Source organism: Polyodon spathula, chromosome 13 (genome assembly GCF_017654505.1).
Source record: "Polyodon spathula isolate WHYD16114869_AA chromosome 13, ASM1765450v1, whole genome shotgun sequence".
NCBI lineage: Eukaryota > Metazoa > Chordata > Actinopteri > Acipenseriformes > Polyodontidae > Polyodon > Polyodon spathula.
The window spans coordinates 29,438,103-29,453,999 of NC_054546.1; the positions used below are offsets into that span (position 1 = coordinate 29,438,103).

A 15,897-nucleotide genomic window follows, 5' to 3' on the forward strand; every position below is an offset into this window, starting at 1 on the left:
ACTGCAGTGTATCATCAATTTACAACCCCCATCTCAGCTATCATGAAGAATAAAAACCACCATATATTAATGCAATAATTTTACTGACTATGTGAAAGGAAGACATGTTCCGAGTGTGGTTTAAAATGAAAATACATGTTTGCTAAAACAAGTAAGATTTACAGAATCATTGCACCTGCCAGAACTCCTTTTAACTTGACTTGAATTTTGTATTTTTCTTTTCTCTTTTTAACAGGATCTACCGTAGACTCAGTCACACATTCCCAAGCCCCTCCCTTTCCTGCCCGCCCCCCAAAACTGCGTTACACTAGCAACAGTGAAGAAATCCCAGACGACTTCGACTGGGACTTGTTATTGAACTGAACTGGATTTAAAAAAAAATGGTGTCTCAGCCCTCAATACCATCAAATATGTATGGATTGTAATAGAAGCAACCTGTGAGGAAAAAATAAGGTTCACAAGAAAATGCAGTTTGCAAATGCGAGCCAGCCCACAATTTCTCTTCTTGGAACTACCGAACAAACAAAATCAGAATAAAAGCTACAACTCCCAGCATGCCTCTATATTGTAGAAACAGAGAGGGATTGTGGGAGCTGCAGTTCTTGTTTTATAAAGACACTGTAGAAGTGTACAAATATTGGGACTACACTGCCTTCAGCAACATGAGCAATCACTGAGCCTTATTAAGACTATAAGTCTGACACTAGCGTTACAAGTAGAATCAGGATAAAAACTACACCTCCCAGAATGCCTCTTGTAGTAACAGCGAGGGATGATGGGAATTATAGTTCTTTTCTACAGGCAGATGAAGAAGAGGAGGTACTAAAATGATCTGGAATGTGCCAGCAGCAACCTGAGCAATGTGACTCTGAACTGACATCGGAGGCACTACAGGAGTTGAATAATGAAACTTGATGTGTGGGGTCTATCATTCATCCAGGAGGGTCTGATGGACTGGAGGGAGTATGCATGAAGTCTAGTCTGGCAGTGGCACAGTAGCACTTCTTCTCAACGATGTAGTTCTAATGATAACCAGGACTGGGTGCAGGACAGGTACTGTAGAATTCCTCCCCCTGTCTTTTTGAAACTGGTTGCTGAAGTTTCATAAGCAGCCGAGCCAGACTTGCTCAGTGCTTCTTCTTGGATTGTGATCTGTTCAGATCTCTGAAAGGTAGGAAGATGAATAATCAAGATTTAAAAGGAACCGTGTTATCATGGATGAATATGAAATATAAATGGTAGGTTGATAACAATTCTTTCATAATGCTGTATTATTACTGTACAGTTCAGACTTGAAATGGATGCTGCATACACACGCTCTCTATTTTCCATGATTAATAGCCTACACATGTTCTTTATGAGTCTGTATTATTGTTTCTGTTGAGATCATTATTTACCAGGTTTACTAACTATTTGAAAAGAGGAATTCTGAAGAGACTCATTATGATCTTATGAATTGAGGAAGCATATTAGCATTGCGATGTGCATTGAAGCCCATAGGTGAAACATTTTACACTGAAGCCTGTGCAACACTGATTGACTTCCCCACTTCACTTTTCCACAATCAGCCTTGGGGAGTGTTTTCAGAAACTGGATTAGCTCATAAGCATGTCAAATAATGATCAAAGCAGAAACAGCAAGAGAATGGTAGAGAACACACAGAATACAATATTATTAGGATTAAGTTAGATATTAGGAATATTGCTATTCTTATATAAAATATCCATAATAACACCAAGTAGATTTTCTGCATCTTTGTAACTTTATGTTCCACGGTATGGTTAGTCTTGTACTCTGTTCACTGTCTATTATGTATATGTTTCCCACAAAGTGGCTTTTGGTATAATGAATATATTTTACTAAAGAAATGAAATTGTATTTTTTTCCAGCTTGTTGTAAAAGAGAAACATAACAAAATATGTAAGTCTAGTGTAGAAACAGACAGCAATGTCACATATAAGATATATAACTATTTGGGTTCATCTATACTCTGCATAATGTATAGTGTTCAGATTCCCTCTGTAATAGTGTACTGTACTGTGTAGAATGTTATAATAGTCTCATGTGTCGCATGTTACAATAGGGTCATTCAAGTTCAAGTAGACTGAATTCCAGGGAGGGGCATGTACGCTAGAAAAAAAAATATGCACATTTGTAAAGAGAAGACGATTGTCTGTTCAGAGATACCAGGGTGTTTAGTAAGTAAAGGGTCTGAATGAGGAAAAATAGACAATACAATCCCAACCCCTAGTCTTGCTGTAAATCATTTGTTGTTGCCATAATTTGTGCCGGTACTGAATGTATATACAGGAAATACCATTTCTTGGGATAAGTTGCACTTAATAGTAAACATTCTTTAAAAAAAAAAGAAAAAAAATACAAATAAAAATGCTCTAATTCTGAGCAGCAGGGGGCAGTGTTGAAATCTCCTACCATGAAATGCCTCACTCAGTATTCTTGTCCTGATCATTAGGTGTCCATAGCAACCACTGCAGGGCTCTGTGCAGCCAATCGCTGGTGTGCCTGCCTGGAGGCACCTCATTTCAGCTCAGCTCAGCTTCACATTACTGTTTGTTCTCCAAAGGCACATACATTCACATCAATAATAACCGGCTCTAGTCTTCCCACCAACAGAAAGTGAACATGAAAAGTATTGCTAAATGCCAATAAGCTACAATCAGGCCTATCGGCCAATACCTGCAACATGTTTAAATAAGCAATCCGCCCCAAGTGCATTGGTAACCCACATATTTTAAAAGAGTAATAACCAAGGGTTTAAAATGATTTACTGAATCCCTATTAGCACTAGTGATATTCTCCCTTCAAAGGAGTGCTAGTCACAATTTGAATATGTCCTCCATGGATAAAACAGAACAAATGCCGGTTCATTTTCTAACAGACAGTCCCAACACAAAAATAGATGGATTATTGGAAGAACATCTTCAAATATCAAGGTTTTTATTTTTTTTATTTTTTATTTAATCAGTGTTAAATCAAACAATTGTTGTCTGTGAAGGGCACTGTGTTTTGTCACTTGTTCTAGCAAGATGTGCCGGTCAAAATAAAGGAGCCTTACTAAGACTATTCCTGTAATGCGCAGTATAAAGTTACATGTTACTATTAGGAACAACAATAACCATTCTACACATCCCCCTCTTTTCTCAGGTGATATTTTGACTAGCTTGCAATTTTCTCCCCATTGCTGCAGTCTTGCAGTCTTGTGATTTCACATTATCTTACCTCTGAAGAGCATGGTCCATTTATAACCTTTTTACGCTTGCACACCCGAGCCGAACCAAGCCAATCCGACTGGTTTTGTGAGCACTTTTTCATCTTCTTCCCTTTGTTCAAGAACGGAATTGTGTTCGGAAACAACTACATTTATTATGATTACGAATGTCCTCTTTGATTGTTCAGAATAAAGTAGAGTACAATAGAACAGAATTGCATTGCATCTGCAGTTTATTGTCACTAGAATTACTACTGTTTATTATCACTAAATTAAACTTTATTTGAATTACATTGTGCCTGTAAATTAATATAACTGGGATAGAATGTACTAGAAGTATATTTTAACTGCAATTTAAGATCACTAGACTAGACCATACTAGACTCATTGTAACTGCAGTTTAATATCACTAGACTAGATCGTACTAGATCTGGATTGTCTGTTGTTCAATATCACAAGGCTAGATGACTGTACAAGAGGTATGTTGTAACTACAGTTAAATATTGTTATTTTATTTAACTGTTAAAAATGCTACAGTTTTTGTTCTATAGAGTTATTTATCATTGTTTCTGCTCAGATCACAATGATTCATCATGCTTATTTCAGCAAAAAAAAAAAAGGGTGGCCTTATTCAACTATTGGATCTGCATCGAAAATGGGTTTGAAAAATGGCAACTAGGCGTGTGTATGTGTAATTTATTGTCCATTTTACAGCTGACACATTTTAAGGTTTAAGAAAATTATGCACCGGACGAGCATCAATGGTCGAATGGCCACATGACTTCTCTTATGTTCTTAACTCTTCACTACAATAACATATTCACAGCTACAATTCAATGTCTGAACAGTAGGGGTGAGGTGCTGTATTAAAATGAGTTGCTCAATGGTTGTGAGTGGCAATTTTCCATAACATTGAAGCAGTTACCATGCAGATGTAAGGAACAGGATGTTGAACTAAAAGCTAAATAAACCAAATGCATGTACCAACAGGTCTGATGCTGCTGCTGTTTAGTTTATCTTTCTGAAAGCTTTTGTTTTTATCTGATCAAAAGAAAGACAGGCCTGTCAGTGGTATATCTCGCCCACACGTATCGCTGTAAATACAAATGATCTTGTGCCACAGAACATCCTTAGCAAGTCTCTACACAGCTGGATAAGCAGATCTTTATATGTGTGACATGTAGGCATCTGGTATACAACTGCAATTTCTACCCCCTTTGAAATAATGGCAAGTAAATGGAAATTCTCTATACAAAATCACAATGACAGAGAACAGAAATGATGGCTGCATGCCTCCTAGTGGTCATTTTTTAAAACTTCATCACATCAGAAAAAAATAATTCTGCTTTAATAGGTGCAATAAACCATTTTACAAGCACACAGAATATTGGACAGGTAACAAATATTAATCAACTATAGATTAAGTATCCACAGTACAATACTAAATACTTACAACATTACAACAGCAATTTTGTCTCCGAATGTGCAGGTTTGCCCCATGGTGTTCAGTTAGTCATTCAGTCAGATAACTCTACCTGTGTTCAATTCCTCTCGTTTACACCCGGTGTCCTTCGCTACTGTAATCAATAACCCAAGTGAATAGCACAAAGGACTGGGGGATCAATAAAACAAGGTCACACCAAGCACAGAGATAGATAGTGGCTCAAAAAACTAGCAGTGAGACCAGGAGCAATAGACATCTAGTGGAGTAATAGAGATAGACTCTTTCTCACACAGAGCATGGTGTGTGTGTGTATGGAATGCTGCTGATTCATTGAGATCCTTCAAGGGCTGTCTGGATGCAGGTCTGGGCAAAATAGACTCATATAGTCTGTATATTTTCCTGCAGTATGTTGTTATGAGGGCTACAAGCCTGTAAATAACACCAAACACTTGTTTCCATGACGACTGTGCATCTCAATGACCAAATTAAGAATGGAATTATCTCTCTCTCTCTGTTTCTGTCTCTCTCTACCTGACAAAGGGAAGCCACCACCATCTCTCTCTCTCTCTCTCTCTCTCTCTCTCTCTCTCTCTCTCTCTCTCTCTCTCTCTCTCTCTCTCTCTCTCTCTCATGAATCACATCCCTCACAGTGTTTTTATGTGATTGAAAGGGGAGACAGGCCTGTACCGCATACATAAATACATCTGTACATTATTAAATACTGCAGTGACCTATATACTGTGTTAACCAAAGACATTCCTGCAGAGTGCTTAGAACCCCCTTTTAGTATTTGCAGCACAGAAGCAGCAAATTGCATTTTGCAGCAGGCTACTTTAGTAAGCAGTATTCCAATACTTCACTTTAGAATATTGCAGTAAATGATGACTAACATACACATGACCGCAATACTTTCAGCTACTTTCAAACCAAAGTCTTAAGACAAAGCAAAGCATTTTATAAATCCGATGGAAATGCACAAGTTTCCTGAGGGAATCGGAGGCCTTTACTTCAGACACACATTTCTCTAAACCCAATGTAATGAAATGTAATTTGTCAGAACTGAGATTCATCTATCTGTGGGGCAATGTTAGTGTGCAGACAATATATAACAGTATAAAAGCAGGTAGAACCACAACAGCTATCCAACATGTTACAATATCGCTGCACTATCACTATAAAAGTTTGCCATGGTATAAAAGTTTACTACTTTAAAATGCATTTACCATAATTTACCCTGGTTTGCCATGTTTTTTTTGTTTCTGCTTTTTTTTAATAGGCTTTGCTATACCTCTGTGCTTTACAATGTAATGCTTTCACAGTGCTTTATTACACTTTGCGGTTTTTAATTTTTATTGACTACCTCTTTAATCTGTCCAACTGACCCTTTCTTATTTGGCTGTATGGATATTTACTACATAAGTTAGTATATAAATTAATTATAGCATAAAATATTATCTAACTCATCAGTGAATATAAATACATTCAATTAAAATATCAAGATTAATATAGATCTCCTATATATCCTTTTTCTGTTTGTAGTATATAGCTGATTTAATATTTTTTACAATATTTTCCATTAACTTAATAGGTTCCATTTCTTAACAGTGCTTTTAACATCCAAAAATAAAAGAAGATAACTCAGAAATTGAATAAATCAGAAAGTTGAAAATAACACCATGTTTCATTTTTTTTTTTTTTTTTTTTGGTTCCTGGGTAGTAACTGTTATTTCATAATTGCTTGTGCCTCAAAAGTATAGAAAATGGCTATTATTCCCCACAAACTATGCTTTTGTGACCAGGACAGTGATATTTTGAAAGTTACCTATTTTCCAGAACATTCCATATAGATTCAGTGCTGAGTAAACTTGGAGTAACTTCTAGAACTTTCTAGAACTTCCCAGTAATATAAATAGTAGTATAAATACAGGGGCCTTAAGCCCACCAGTTCAGTTTAGTTCCAGCTGCATAAGTGGATACATATCTGCATTTTTCTGAGATGGCATCAAGAGGCTGCAAGCATCTGGCAGACGCATTTTGCTATGTCTGCGGCCAATTTATCAAGACAAGAGCGAAAAAGTACTCCGTGGAAGCATCTGCTAAGATGTGTGAGGCCTACAAGACATATTTCGGCATGCCTGTTGGGGATCAAGATAAACCCTGGGCACCTCATTTCACCTGCGAGCACTGCAAAAAAACTCTGGAAGGTAAGATGGACAATTGTTGTTCGGAATTTTATGTTATAAAATTTGTTAAAATTTTTAAAATTGTAAAAGTTTTTAATTTTAAAATGTTTTACAATTTTCAATGTTATTGAAAAAGTGTATCATATATGAAAAATGTTGCGAGAATCTCTTACACATTAGTCATGGGTGAAATAAATGTATTTTTGTAAGATGGTACAGAGGGGAAAAGAGAGCCATAAAGTTCGCTATCCCAAGAATTTTGCGGGAACCCACTGACCACTCAAGCAACTGTTACTTCTGCATGGTGGACCCTTCCAAACGTCGGACTGGCAAGAATGCACCTGCTGTCACGTATCCGGACCTTCCTTCATCCATCGCCCCGGTGCCACACTGCCATGAGCTCCCCGTACCCACTCCTCCGGAGAGAGAGCAGCCGTCTTTAGAAGAGAGCAGCAAGTCAGAGAGCAAGGAAGACGTTGTAGATCCAGACGACAATTTCAGAGGTGGAGCTGAGGAGAGAAACCCATACTACCACAACCAAAAAGACCTCAACGACTTGATTAGAGATCTTGGTCTCACCAAGTCCAATGCCGAGCTTTTGACGTCTAGGCTCAAGCAATGGAACTTGTTGGATGAAAGTGTGCAAGTCGCAGATCAGAGGAAGCGTCACCAACCTTTTTCCAGCTTCTTCACCCATCAAGATGGGCTCTGCTTCTGCCACAATGTGACCAGTCTGTTCGAGGCAATCGGAATCGCCTGTAACCAGAATGAGTGGCGCCTCTTCATTGACAGCTCATCCAGGAGCCTCAAAGCCGTGCTGCTCCATAATGGTAACAAGTACTCATCTCTTCCCCTGGCTCACTCGGTGCACCTCAAAGAGGATTATAACAGCATCAAGACCTTGCTGAACGCCTTGAAGTATGATGAGTACGGCTGGGAGGTCATAGGAGACTTCAAAATGGTGGCATTCCTGATGGGTCTCCAAGGTGGTTTTACCAAGTTTCCCTGCTATCTTTGCCTTTGGGACAGCAGGGACACCAAGGCGCACTACCACAGGCGGGACTGGCCACAGCGGACCGAGTTCTCTGTAGGGAGGAACAACGTCAAGTGGGAGCCACTGGTGGACCCCCGGAAGGTGCTGATACCACCACTGCACATCAAATTGGGCCTTATGAAACAATTTGTCAGAGCTCTAGATAAGGAGTCGGCAGCCTTCAAGTACCTTCAAGATTTCTTCCCTAAGCTGTCTGAGGCAAAGGTCAAAGCCGGTGCCTTCGTCAGACCACAAATAAAGAAGATTCTGGAGTGCAATGAATTCCCCAAGAAGCTCACTAGTAAGGAGAAAGCGGCTTGGAACAGCTTTGTCGCAGTAGTTCGGGGCTTCCTGGGCAATCACAAGGCTGAAAACTATGTGGAGCTGGTTGAGACTCTGGTGAAGAACTACGACACAATGGGCTGTAGGATGTCCCTCAAAGTCCATATCCTTGATGCTCATCTTGATAAATTAAAGGAGAACATGGGAGCGTACTCGGAGGAGCAAGGAGAGCGCTTCCACCAGGATATACTGGACTTTGAATGCCGCTACCAAGGACAGTATAATGAGAACATGATGGGAGACTACATTTGGGGGCTGATTCGTGAAAGTGATTTACAGTATAATCGTAAATCTCGAAAAACTACTCACTTCTAAATCTTTTGTAGTCATTTTTGTATTACTTTAGTATAAATACATGTTAATTTGGATTCATATGTTGTTTTTTTCTGACTTTATGTGAACGAAAAGACACAAATTCGCCCATTTTCTCATTGGAAATAGGTCAATTTTAAAATATCACTGTCCTGGTCACAAAAGCAAAGTTTGTGGGGAATAATAGCCATTTTCTATACTTTTGAGGCATGAGCAATTAAGAAATAACACTTACTATCCAAGGAACAAAAATTGTATTACACAGTGTAATTGAGAGAGCACACAAATGTATGTGACACAAAAACAGACTTTATTCTAACCTTTGAAAAACCATCAGTTATCCAATCACATAACTACATCCAAATCAGGCTTGCAAAATCCACCCCACCCACCATTCCACAAATGAGTCTCCCTTCCTGGTGAAAACAATATTGCCAGTGATGCTGTCCTGTCACACCCTCATAACAACGTACTGGAAGAAAAAGTACAGGCTATATAGCAGGAGTTTTTTTTGCCTGCTGGTGCTCATTTGGTTTCTAGATGCCTACTGATCCCAAAACTCCATCCAGACAGCCCCTGAAGGACCTCAATGAATCAGCAGCTCCAGTATTCCAAACACACAACATTCTCTGTGTGAGAATTAGGCTGCTACATATTTCTGCACGAAAAATTCATCTTGAGAGATTATCTTGTTAAAAACTAAAAGCATAAATAGTCTCTCAATCTCTCAATCTCTCTCTGACGCTCTCACTCTCTATGCAGTAAAGCTCTGTGCTGAATGAACAATGCACACACAGACAGTACAGTTGTAGTCTCTTAGACAAAATCTAAGCTACTCCAAGTCAAACGCAGAACAGTGGACACAGTACAGAGCCATTCAGCTCATTTACAATAGCAAACACTCTAAAGACATCTTACTGAGAGCAGCAGTTTATAAGGTATTTGAATAAAACCATATAGCCTGACCTTCAAGTATCAGGGACATGACTAAATGCAGAATGACTGGGGTTGTGATATTGGTTGCCTATTTTACTCTGCTGCTCTGACCCCTTGCTTCCTTGGTCCATTGATTGTCAATGCAGGGGAGTTACAGAGGCAGTATATTTGAGTGCTGACATTTGTTCTCAGACTGAATGTCCTAATTTACAGACACACACCTGACAGGCTTGGTGGTAGAAAGGGGCTTGTTAGGAGGAGGTTCCAGGTTCAATCCCAGCTCAGCCACTGACTTGCTGGGTGTCACCCTAAACAAGTCACTTAGCCTTCTTGTGCTCTGCACAATTCACTCCCTATTCTCTTTAAGTCGCTTTGGATAAAAGTATTGGCTAAATATAAAGGGACAATGACAGTACTACCGCTATCTGATCTCCACATCAAAAAACAAAAGTGAAAACTATTAAAAACATGGAATTAATGAAGATCTCTTATATAGGATTTTATGTTATTAAAAAATATTTAATGTTGACATGGCCTAACACTCATTTAACCAATTAATGAATTATTGAATGTCAAAATATTCAGAGAGAACTCTATGTCAGTGAAATTAATCTCCCATTGCCACAGTTGTACATACAACATTATCACAACTATCAGTAACATGCAATATAAAGTAAACCTGCATCCACTAGTGAAAGGCTGGTGATATCGCAAGAAACTTGGTCAGGACATTCCTCAGCAAATGTTTGTCAGTCCGTATGTCCGCCACACTTACATTTGTAGATATATTTAAAAAATGAATTGTGATGAGACTTGGTTTGGACAATCATATCCACAGATATTTTTTTTTTTTTTTTTTTAATGAAAATAAAGTGTGCTTCTTTTCGAATTGCACACAGCTATTTAACGAATGGAAGGAAGTGTATGCCAGGGAACTGATATTTAACATCCACAATGTGATGACTGCTGCAGCCTTTATAATGTCAAAGGTGCTACAAATATATTGTCCAATTCAAATAAAGTTTAATTTAAAAATAAACCTGTCTCAAGTAACCGCATGCTCAGTTCCTTGTGCCAAAAGCGTCCTCTGACATATGAAGCAATACAAAGGTCTGAAGTAGTTCAGAATGGACAGAGGTCAACCTTTTGGACAGATGCCTGTACTTATTTAAATACGTCATTGGGAAGCTGTAGTACCAAGCTGAGCACAAAGCAAACAATGTCAGCATAAAGCATTAATTGTAACTTTATATAGACAACATGTTGGGCAGCTGCAGTAGTTCTGTCAACTAGTGTGGTCATGCCAGCATTACCCTGTGTAGAGTACAGCCAGGCTCTGCCCAGCACGCAGCAGGCAATGCCAGCGGGCTAGATTACAACTTTATATAGACACCATGTTGAGTAGCTGCTTTAGTTTGACCAAGTCTAAGATCCATAGTCTTGTCAATCCAGCAGATTATACTGTACTGTTATGTAGCTGCAGTTTAAAAACATTATGAGAACCCATTTATTGAGTGCAAACATTAGTACTGTCTTATCATACTGTGGGCTTGTATGTTTTGCAAACAGGATGTAAGTTAAGAAAACTCACAGTGACTGTGTAGCAAGTGAAATGAGATTAGCACAACAGGATATTACAGAGGGGAGGGGAAGGGAAAGTGGCATTACAATGGCTATGCAATGGCAATGGTAGCCCAAGCAAAGGATAGCATAGCGAAGACAATGTATGCTAACTACCATTCTCAAGCGATCTTCAGTAACAATGCAGACAGACTTGCAGCGGCACTGAAATTGCAAATGGTCAAAAGTACAGCTGACACTCGTTAGACTCCTTTAAAGGGGAACAAGTGATTACTATTGCCTTTCACCCCACTCAGGCTTCTTGCTTCCTCATTTGATATATTAGTTTCCCTGAAACTGAAATGTAAATTAAAATGTCTTTTTATAAAGTTGTTTTCTTGAATGCTCCCTACAAACTAAGGAGAATTTAGGACATTGAAGAAGAGTGACCGTTTCTCTCCCTCTTATTTTTATTTCTCTTTTCTTTTTTCTTTCTTTCTGTGAGCACTCCCTCTCACCCCTTATCAGTTCCACTCCTCTTACCCCTTTCTCTTTGGCTCCTCTCTCTTTCTCTTATCCCTCCTATTTCTCTAGTTCACTTCCATCTCTCCCTCTTTCTATCACTCTCTGTAATCCTTTATTATTAAAGTATATTGTTGCCTCCTCAGTCATCTGTCAGACAAACAATGTCAGGTGTGTGTCTGTGAATTAGGTCTTTCAGTCTGAGAGCACATATTCTGACTCAGTCTCTCTCTCTCTCTCTTACTATAAAATTCAGATTAAAAATGTCTTTATAAGAATGGCAGAGCTGTCAACCCTGGTCTGGAAGGAGCACTCTTTCTCTTAGGGGGTGAGGGAGGGAGCAGTTCAGTCTCCATGCTTCAAGCCTGCCCTGGACTGCAGGGTGCACCTTTTCTCTTAGAGATTGGGGGAGGGAGCAGTTCAGTCTTCATGCTTCAAGCCTGCATTGGACTAGAGCACCCTTTGTCTTATATTTGTTTTTTGTGTGAACATACACAATGCATATGGTGACCTTTATCAAATCAATACAGATTGATTGTTGTAACAAAGGCGCAGGTACACAATTCACTCTTGTAATATAATTAAAATTTTAATTGACTGAACATCTGTTGTGAGAAAAGGTTAAATAGGAAACAAACAACACAGAGTTGAAGGCTACTGCACGCAGCCAGGGCAGCTCTGATACATGGCAGGCAGCATGTCTACAAGGTGTTTGTTCCTCAGGTTCTCCCTGATAAACACCAGCCTCTGATGTCTTACAGACTGAAGTTTGATTGCATTGTATCGGGAGATAGCTATCTGCAGCCAAGGCTGTTCTCCAATACAGAATGACCCACAATATACAGCTCTGGCCACAGGTTTTGCATCACTGTATAGAATGAACTCATTTTGCTTCATAAAGTCAAATGAAAACTGCTGAGTAATGTTACGATAACATATTGAATTGCATACTGTATTGTAGTTTTCCATGAAAAACTGACCAAAATTGAGAATGTGACTGTAACAGGGCCAGGAGCCCTGTACATGAAAAGGGGACAGAGCAAAAGCCCTGCCATTAAATGCATTATTTTGTTTTTATATATATAATTGTGTTTAATTTTTTTGCTGCCTAACCCTCCAGGATAGTAACATTGCGATGCATTTTCTGTACAGAATTGAATTTGACCAATGTAGCACTGATTGAAACACAAAATACAGAAAGTAAAGATATATTAATATCATAGCAAATAATAAAACGTATGTCACGTAGGCAAGTTTTTTTCAAAGTAATTTACGTCACAGTTTCCCCTTTCAAATAATGTGATTCAGAGAATTTAACCACACTTCCGTTTTGAAACTTGATACTCAGAAAAGTAAATGCAGCTACAAAGGACAAGACTGCCATTGGTTGAATGGTTCTAACAATCAAAATGATTGCCAAGGGTGATGCAGGAAGGCCGACAAGCACACATTCCTAGAAACATTTGGTTTGGGTGGTCAAGCCAAGTGATGGATTTCTCTGGCAGGTTAACAAAATATTTATGATGTGGAATTCCACTGTGTGTTATTAAAAAAGGTAGATAGTTTAGAATCTCTAAATAATCACATTCCAAATGGAGACATTGGTTAGTGTGTTTAGAGAAAGCGAGAGAGGGTGAAAAGGGGGAAAGAACTGTTAGTATTCCACAACATTTATACAGTGGCATTTTATTAACACAAATGACCATGTCACTGTCATTTAATCTAACTGCCATATTTCAACACTATGGCTTGCTTTAATGGATATACAAAAGTTTGCCTATTTCCAGCGTTGCCACTATTGGCTGCTGGTCCAGAGGGGCCAGCCTTGCCACTGTCAGTGTTGCCGCTGCCAGCGTTGCCACTGATATAATTTCTGCTGCCATGATTGCCTTTGCTGGAGGAGCCAGTCTTACAGCTGTCAACATTTCCGCTGCCAGCATTGCCACTGTTGGCTACACGTCCAGAGGAGGCAGCATTTCCGCTGCTGGAGTGTGCCACATCACTGTCAGCCTTTCCGGTGCCAGCGCTGTCACTGAGGAGGGCCTCATGCCGTGGCTGTCCGTTCATCTGCCAGGACCCTGACCGACTTTTGGGCCTTCAAGGGGGAGGTGTGTGATGGGGTACACCTTGCCTCTGTGTGTATTTTGTATTCTTTTGTATTCTTTTGTAATATTGTTATTTAACGTATTAATGTTACTATTTTGGTTATTAAATGTATTTTTTCACTGTTCTTTTAGGTTGGCAGGGAAAGGTTAATTGCCTCCTCTGCCAAATCAATTCACATGTAGAATGTGCCTGGTCCCAATTGCATGACTGACAAGCAATCTAACTCAGGCACAGCGGCATAAAAGAAGCAGGAAACTCTCAGTCTAGGTTGCGTTGTTGGGTTGCTTAGAGAAGAGACCAAGAGAACAAAGTAAAAAGGTAAACAATTGCTACTAGTGCTAGCGTCAAACCAGCGCATTGCTTGTTTGCTTACTGTGTTTTGTCTATTTGTTTTGGCCACTGTGCCTTTTGTTTCTGTAAAGTTTTTTGTTTTTTTTCAAATCTTTTATTTATAATAAATACGCTCAGCAGCACTTCATTCCAATGAACTGGTGTCTCTTCCTGATCTGTGATGTCACCACAAAGCCATCCTGCCAAAAGTACCAAGCAGCCTCATCCCAGTGTAGTTCAGTATAACACTGAACTATGCCATTTCAATTGTAGTGTCACTGTTTGTCGGTCTGTTTTTCTGTTTGCCTTACCACTGCAGATCATTTGGGAAGGGAATAGTTGGAATCATTTGTTACAGTTTACTAATGTCAGCTTCATCACATTGTAGCTGCCCAATAATTGAGTGAAAATAGAGAAAATAATCGAACAATTTAGAGAAAATAATCATGTGCTATTTGTCTGTACCTCAGTGTTGTAATACTGTATTTAGAAGCGAAGGGTCATTATTATATACCCCCCCCCCCCCCCCCCCCCTACCATGCCATCTGCAGTCCCTGTTTCCCCATAAACTCAACAGAATCACAGTTTATCACTAGTAGTTACGTTATTTGAAAGAGCCACCAACTGATTACAAATTCGGACAATCAGGTATTGAGGTATTATTGTATAGCAACTAGACCTACAGCTATTTATCAATCAATCAATCAATGTTTATTTTACATAGAGCATTTCATAGTGGAACACCATTACAATGCACTTTACACGAGGCAGTAAATAAAATAAAATCTGTAACACTTCAAATACAGATGATAGCATAATACATGATAATGATAATACAGTATCTACTGTGTGGCAGAGCAAAGCTCTGCCCTTTAAATTGGCAGGGATGGGGTTAACTTCCCCTACCTGCCTGGGTTTATTATGTTCAGGTGGCTGGGGTTGATTAGTTGATTAGGTTGATTAACGATCAATCAGCGCCCAGCCACCTGATATAAAAGGAGGCCTCTGCTTCTCATTTGGGAGAGAGGGAGCTGAGGAAGCAGGTTGGTTTTTTTTGGGGTTGTTTAGAAAGTTTGAGTCCAGTGAAGGCATCGTCCAGCCTGGAAACTGTTATTTTTTGTAAGTTTTGCTTTTTATCTTTTTGTGTTTAAATTGCTTTGTTTTGGCCCTTGTGCCCTTTCATTTTTGTGTTTATTTATAATAAAATAGTTATTTTTTTTGAACTGCAGTCTGTCTCTGGGCCTCTATCCACTCACCAGCCTGCCACATACATTATATATATATATATATATATATATATATATATATATATATATATATATATATATATATATATATATATAGTGCCTTGCAAAGTATTCAGACCCCTGACCAATTCTCTCATATTACCGAATTACAAATGGTACATTGAAATTTTGTTCTGTTTGATATTTTATTTTTAAACACTGAAACTCTGAATCAATTATTGTAAGGTCACATTGGTTTTATGTTGGGAAATATTTTTAAGAAAAAAAAAAGCTGAAATATCTTTCTTGCATAAGTATTCAACCCCTGTGCTGTGGAAACTCCCAGTTTGCACCGATGAAAGAAATTGCCCTAAAGAGGACACAATTACCTTACCATTGGCCTCCACCTGTGAATCATTAAAGTTTCTGTCACATTTTCTGGATAAAAACCCCACTGTTGAAGGATCATTGGTAAGGATGTGAAGCTGAAGGAAAATGAAGACCAAAGAGCATTCTACAGAAGCTAGAGATAAAGTAATACAAATGCATAGATTAGGGAAAGTGTACTAAATAATATCCAAGTGTTTGGATATCCCAGTGAGCACAGTTGGATCACTGCCAAGAAAAGGCCGTCCCTCAAAACTCAACGCTCAAACAAGAAGGAGACTTGTGAG

At 38.9% G+C, this 15,897-nt stretch overlaps 1 protein-coding gene across 1 annotated transcript in view; it reads left to right on the top strand.

Moving 5' to 3' along the window:
• foxj2 (forkhead box J2) overlaps window positions 1-4,234 on the top strand; it is a 40,199-nt gene extending 35,965 nt beyond the window's left edge. The window contains exon 10 of the mRNA XM_041267737.1: window positions 236-4,234. Within this exon, the coding sequence (XP_041123671.1) occupies window positions 236-363 (128 nt within the window). The 3' untranslated portion in view covers window positions 364-4,234. The remainder of the gene's footprint in view (window positions 1-235) is intronic.
• The last annotated feature ends 11,663 nt before the right edge of the window (window positions 4,235-15,897 follow it).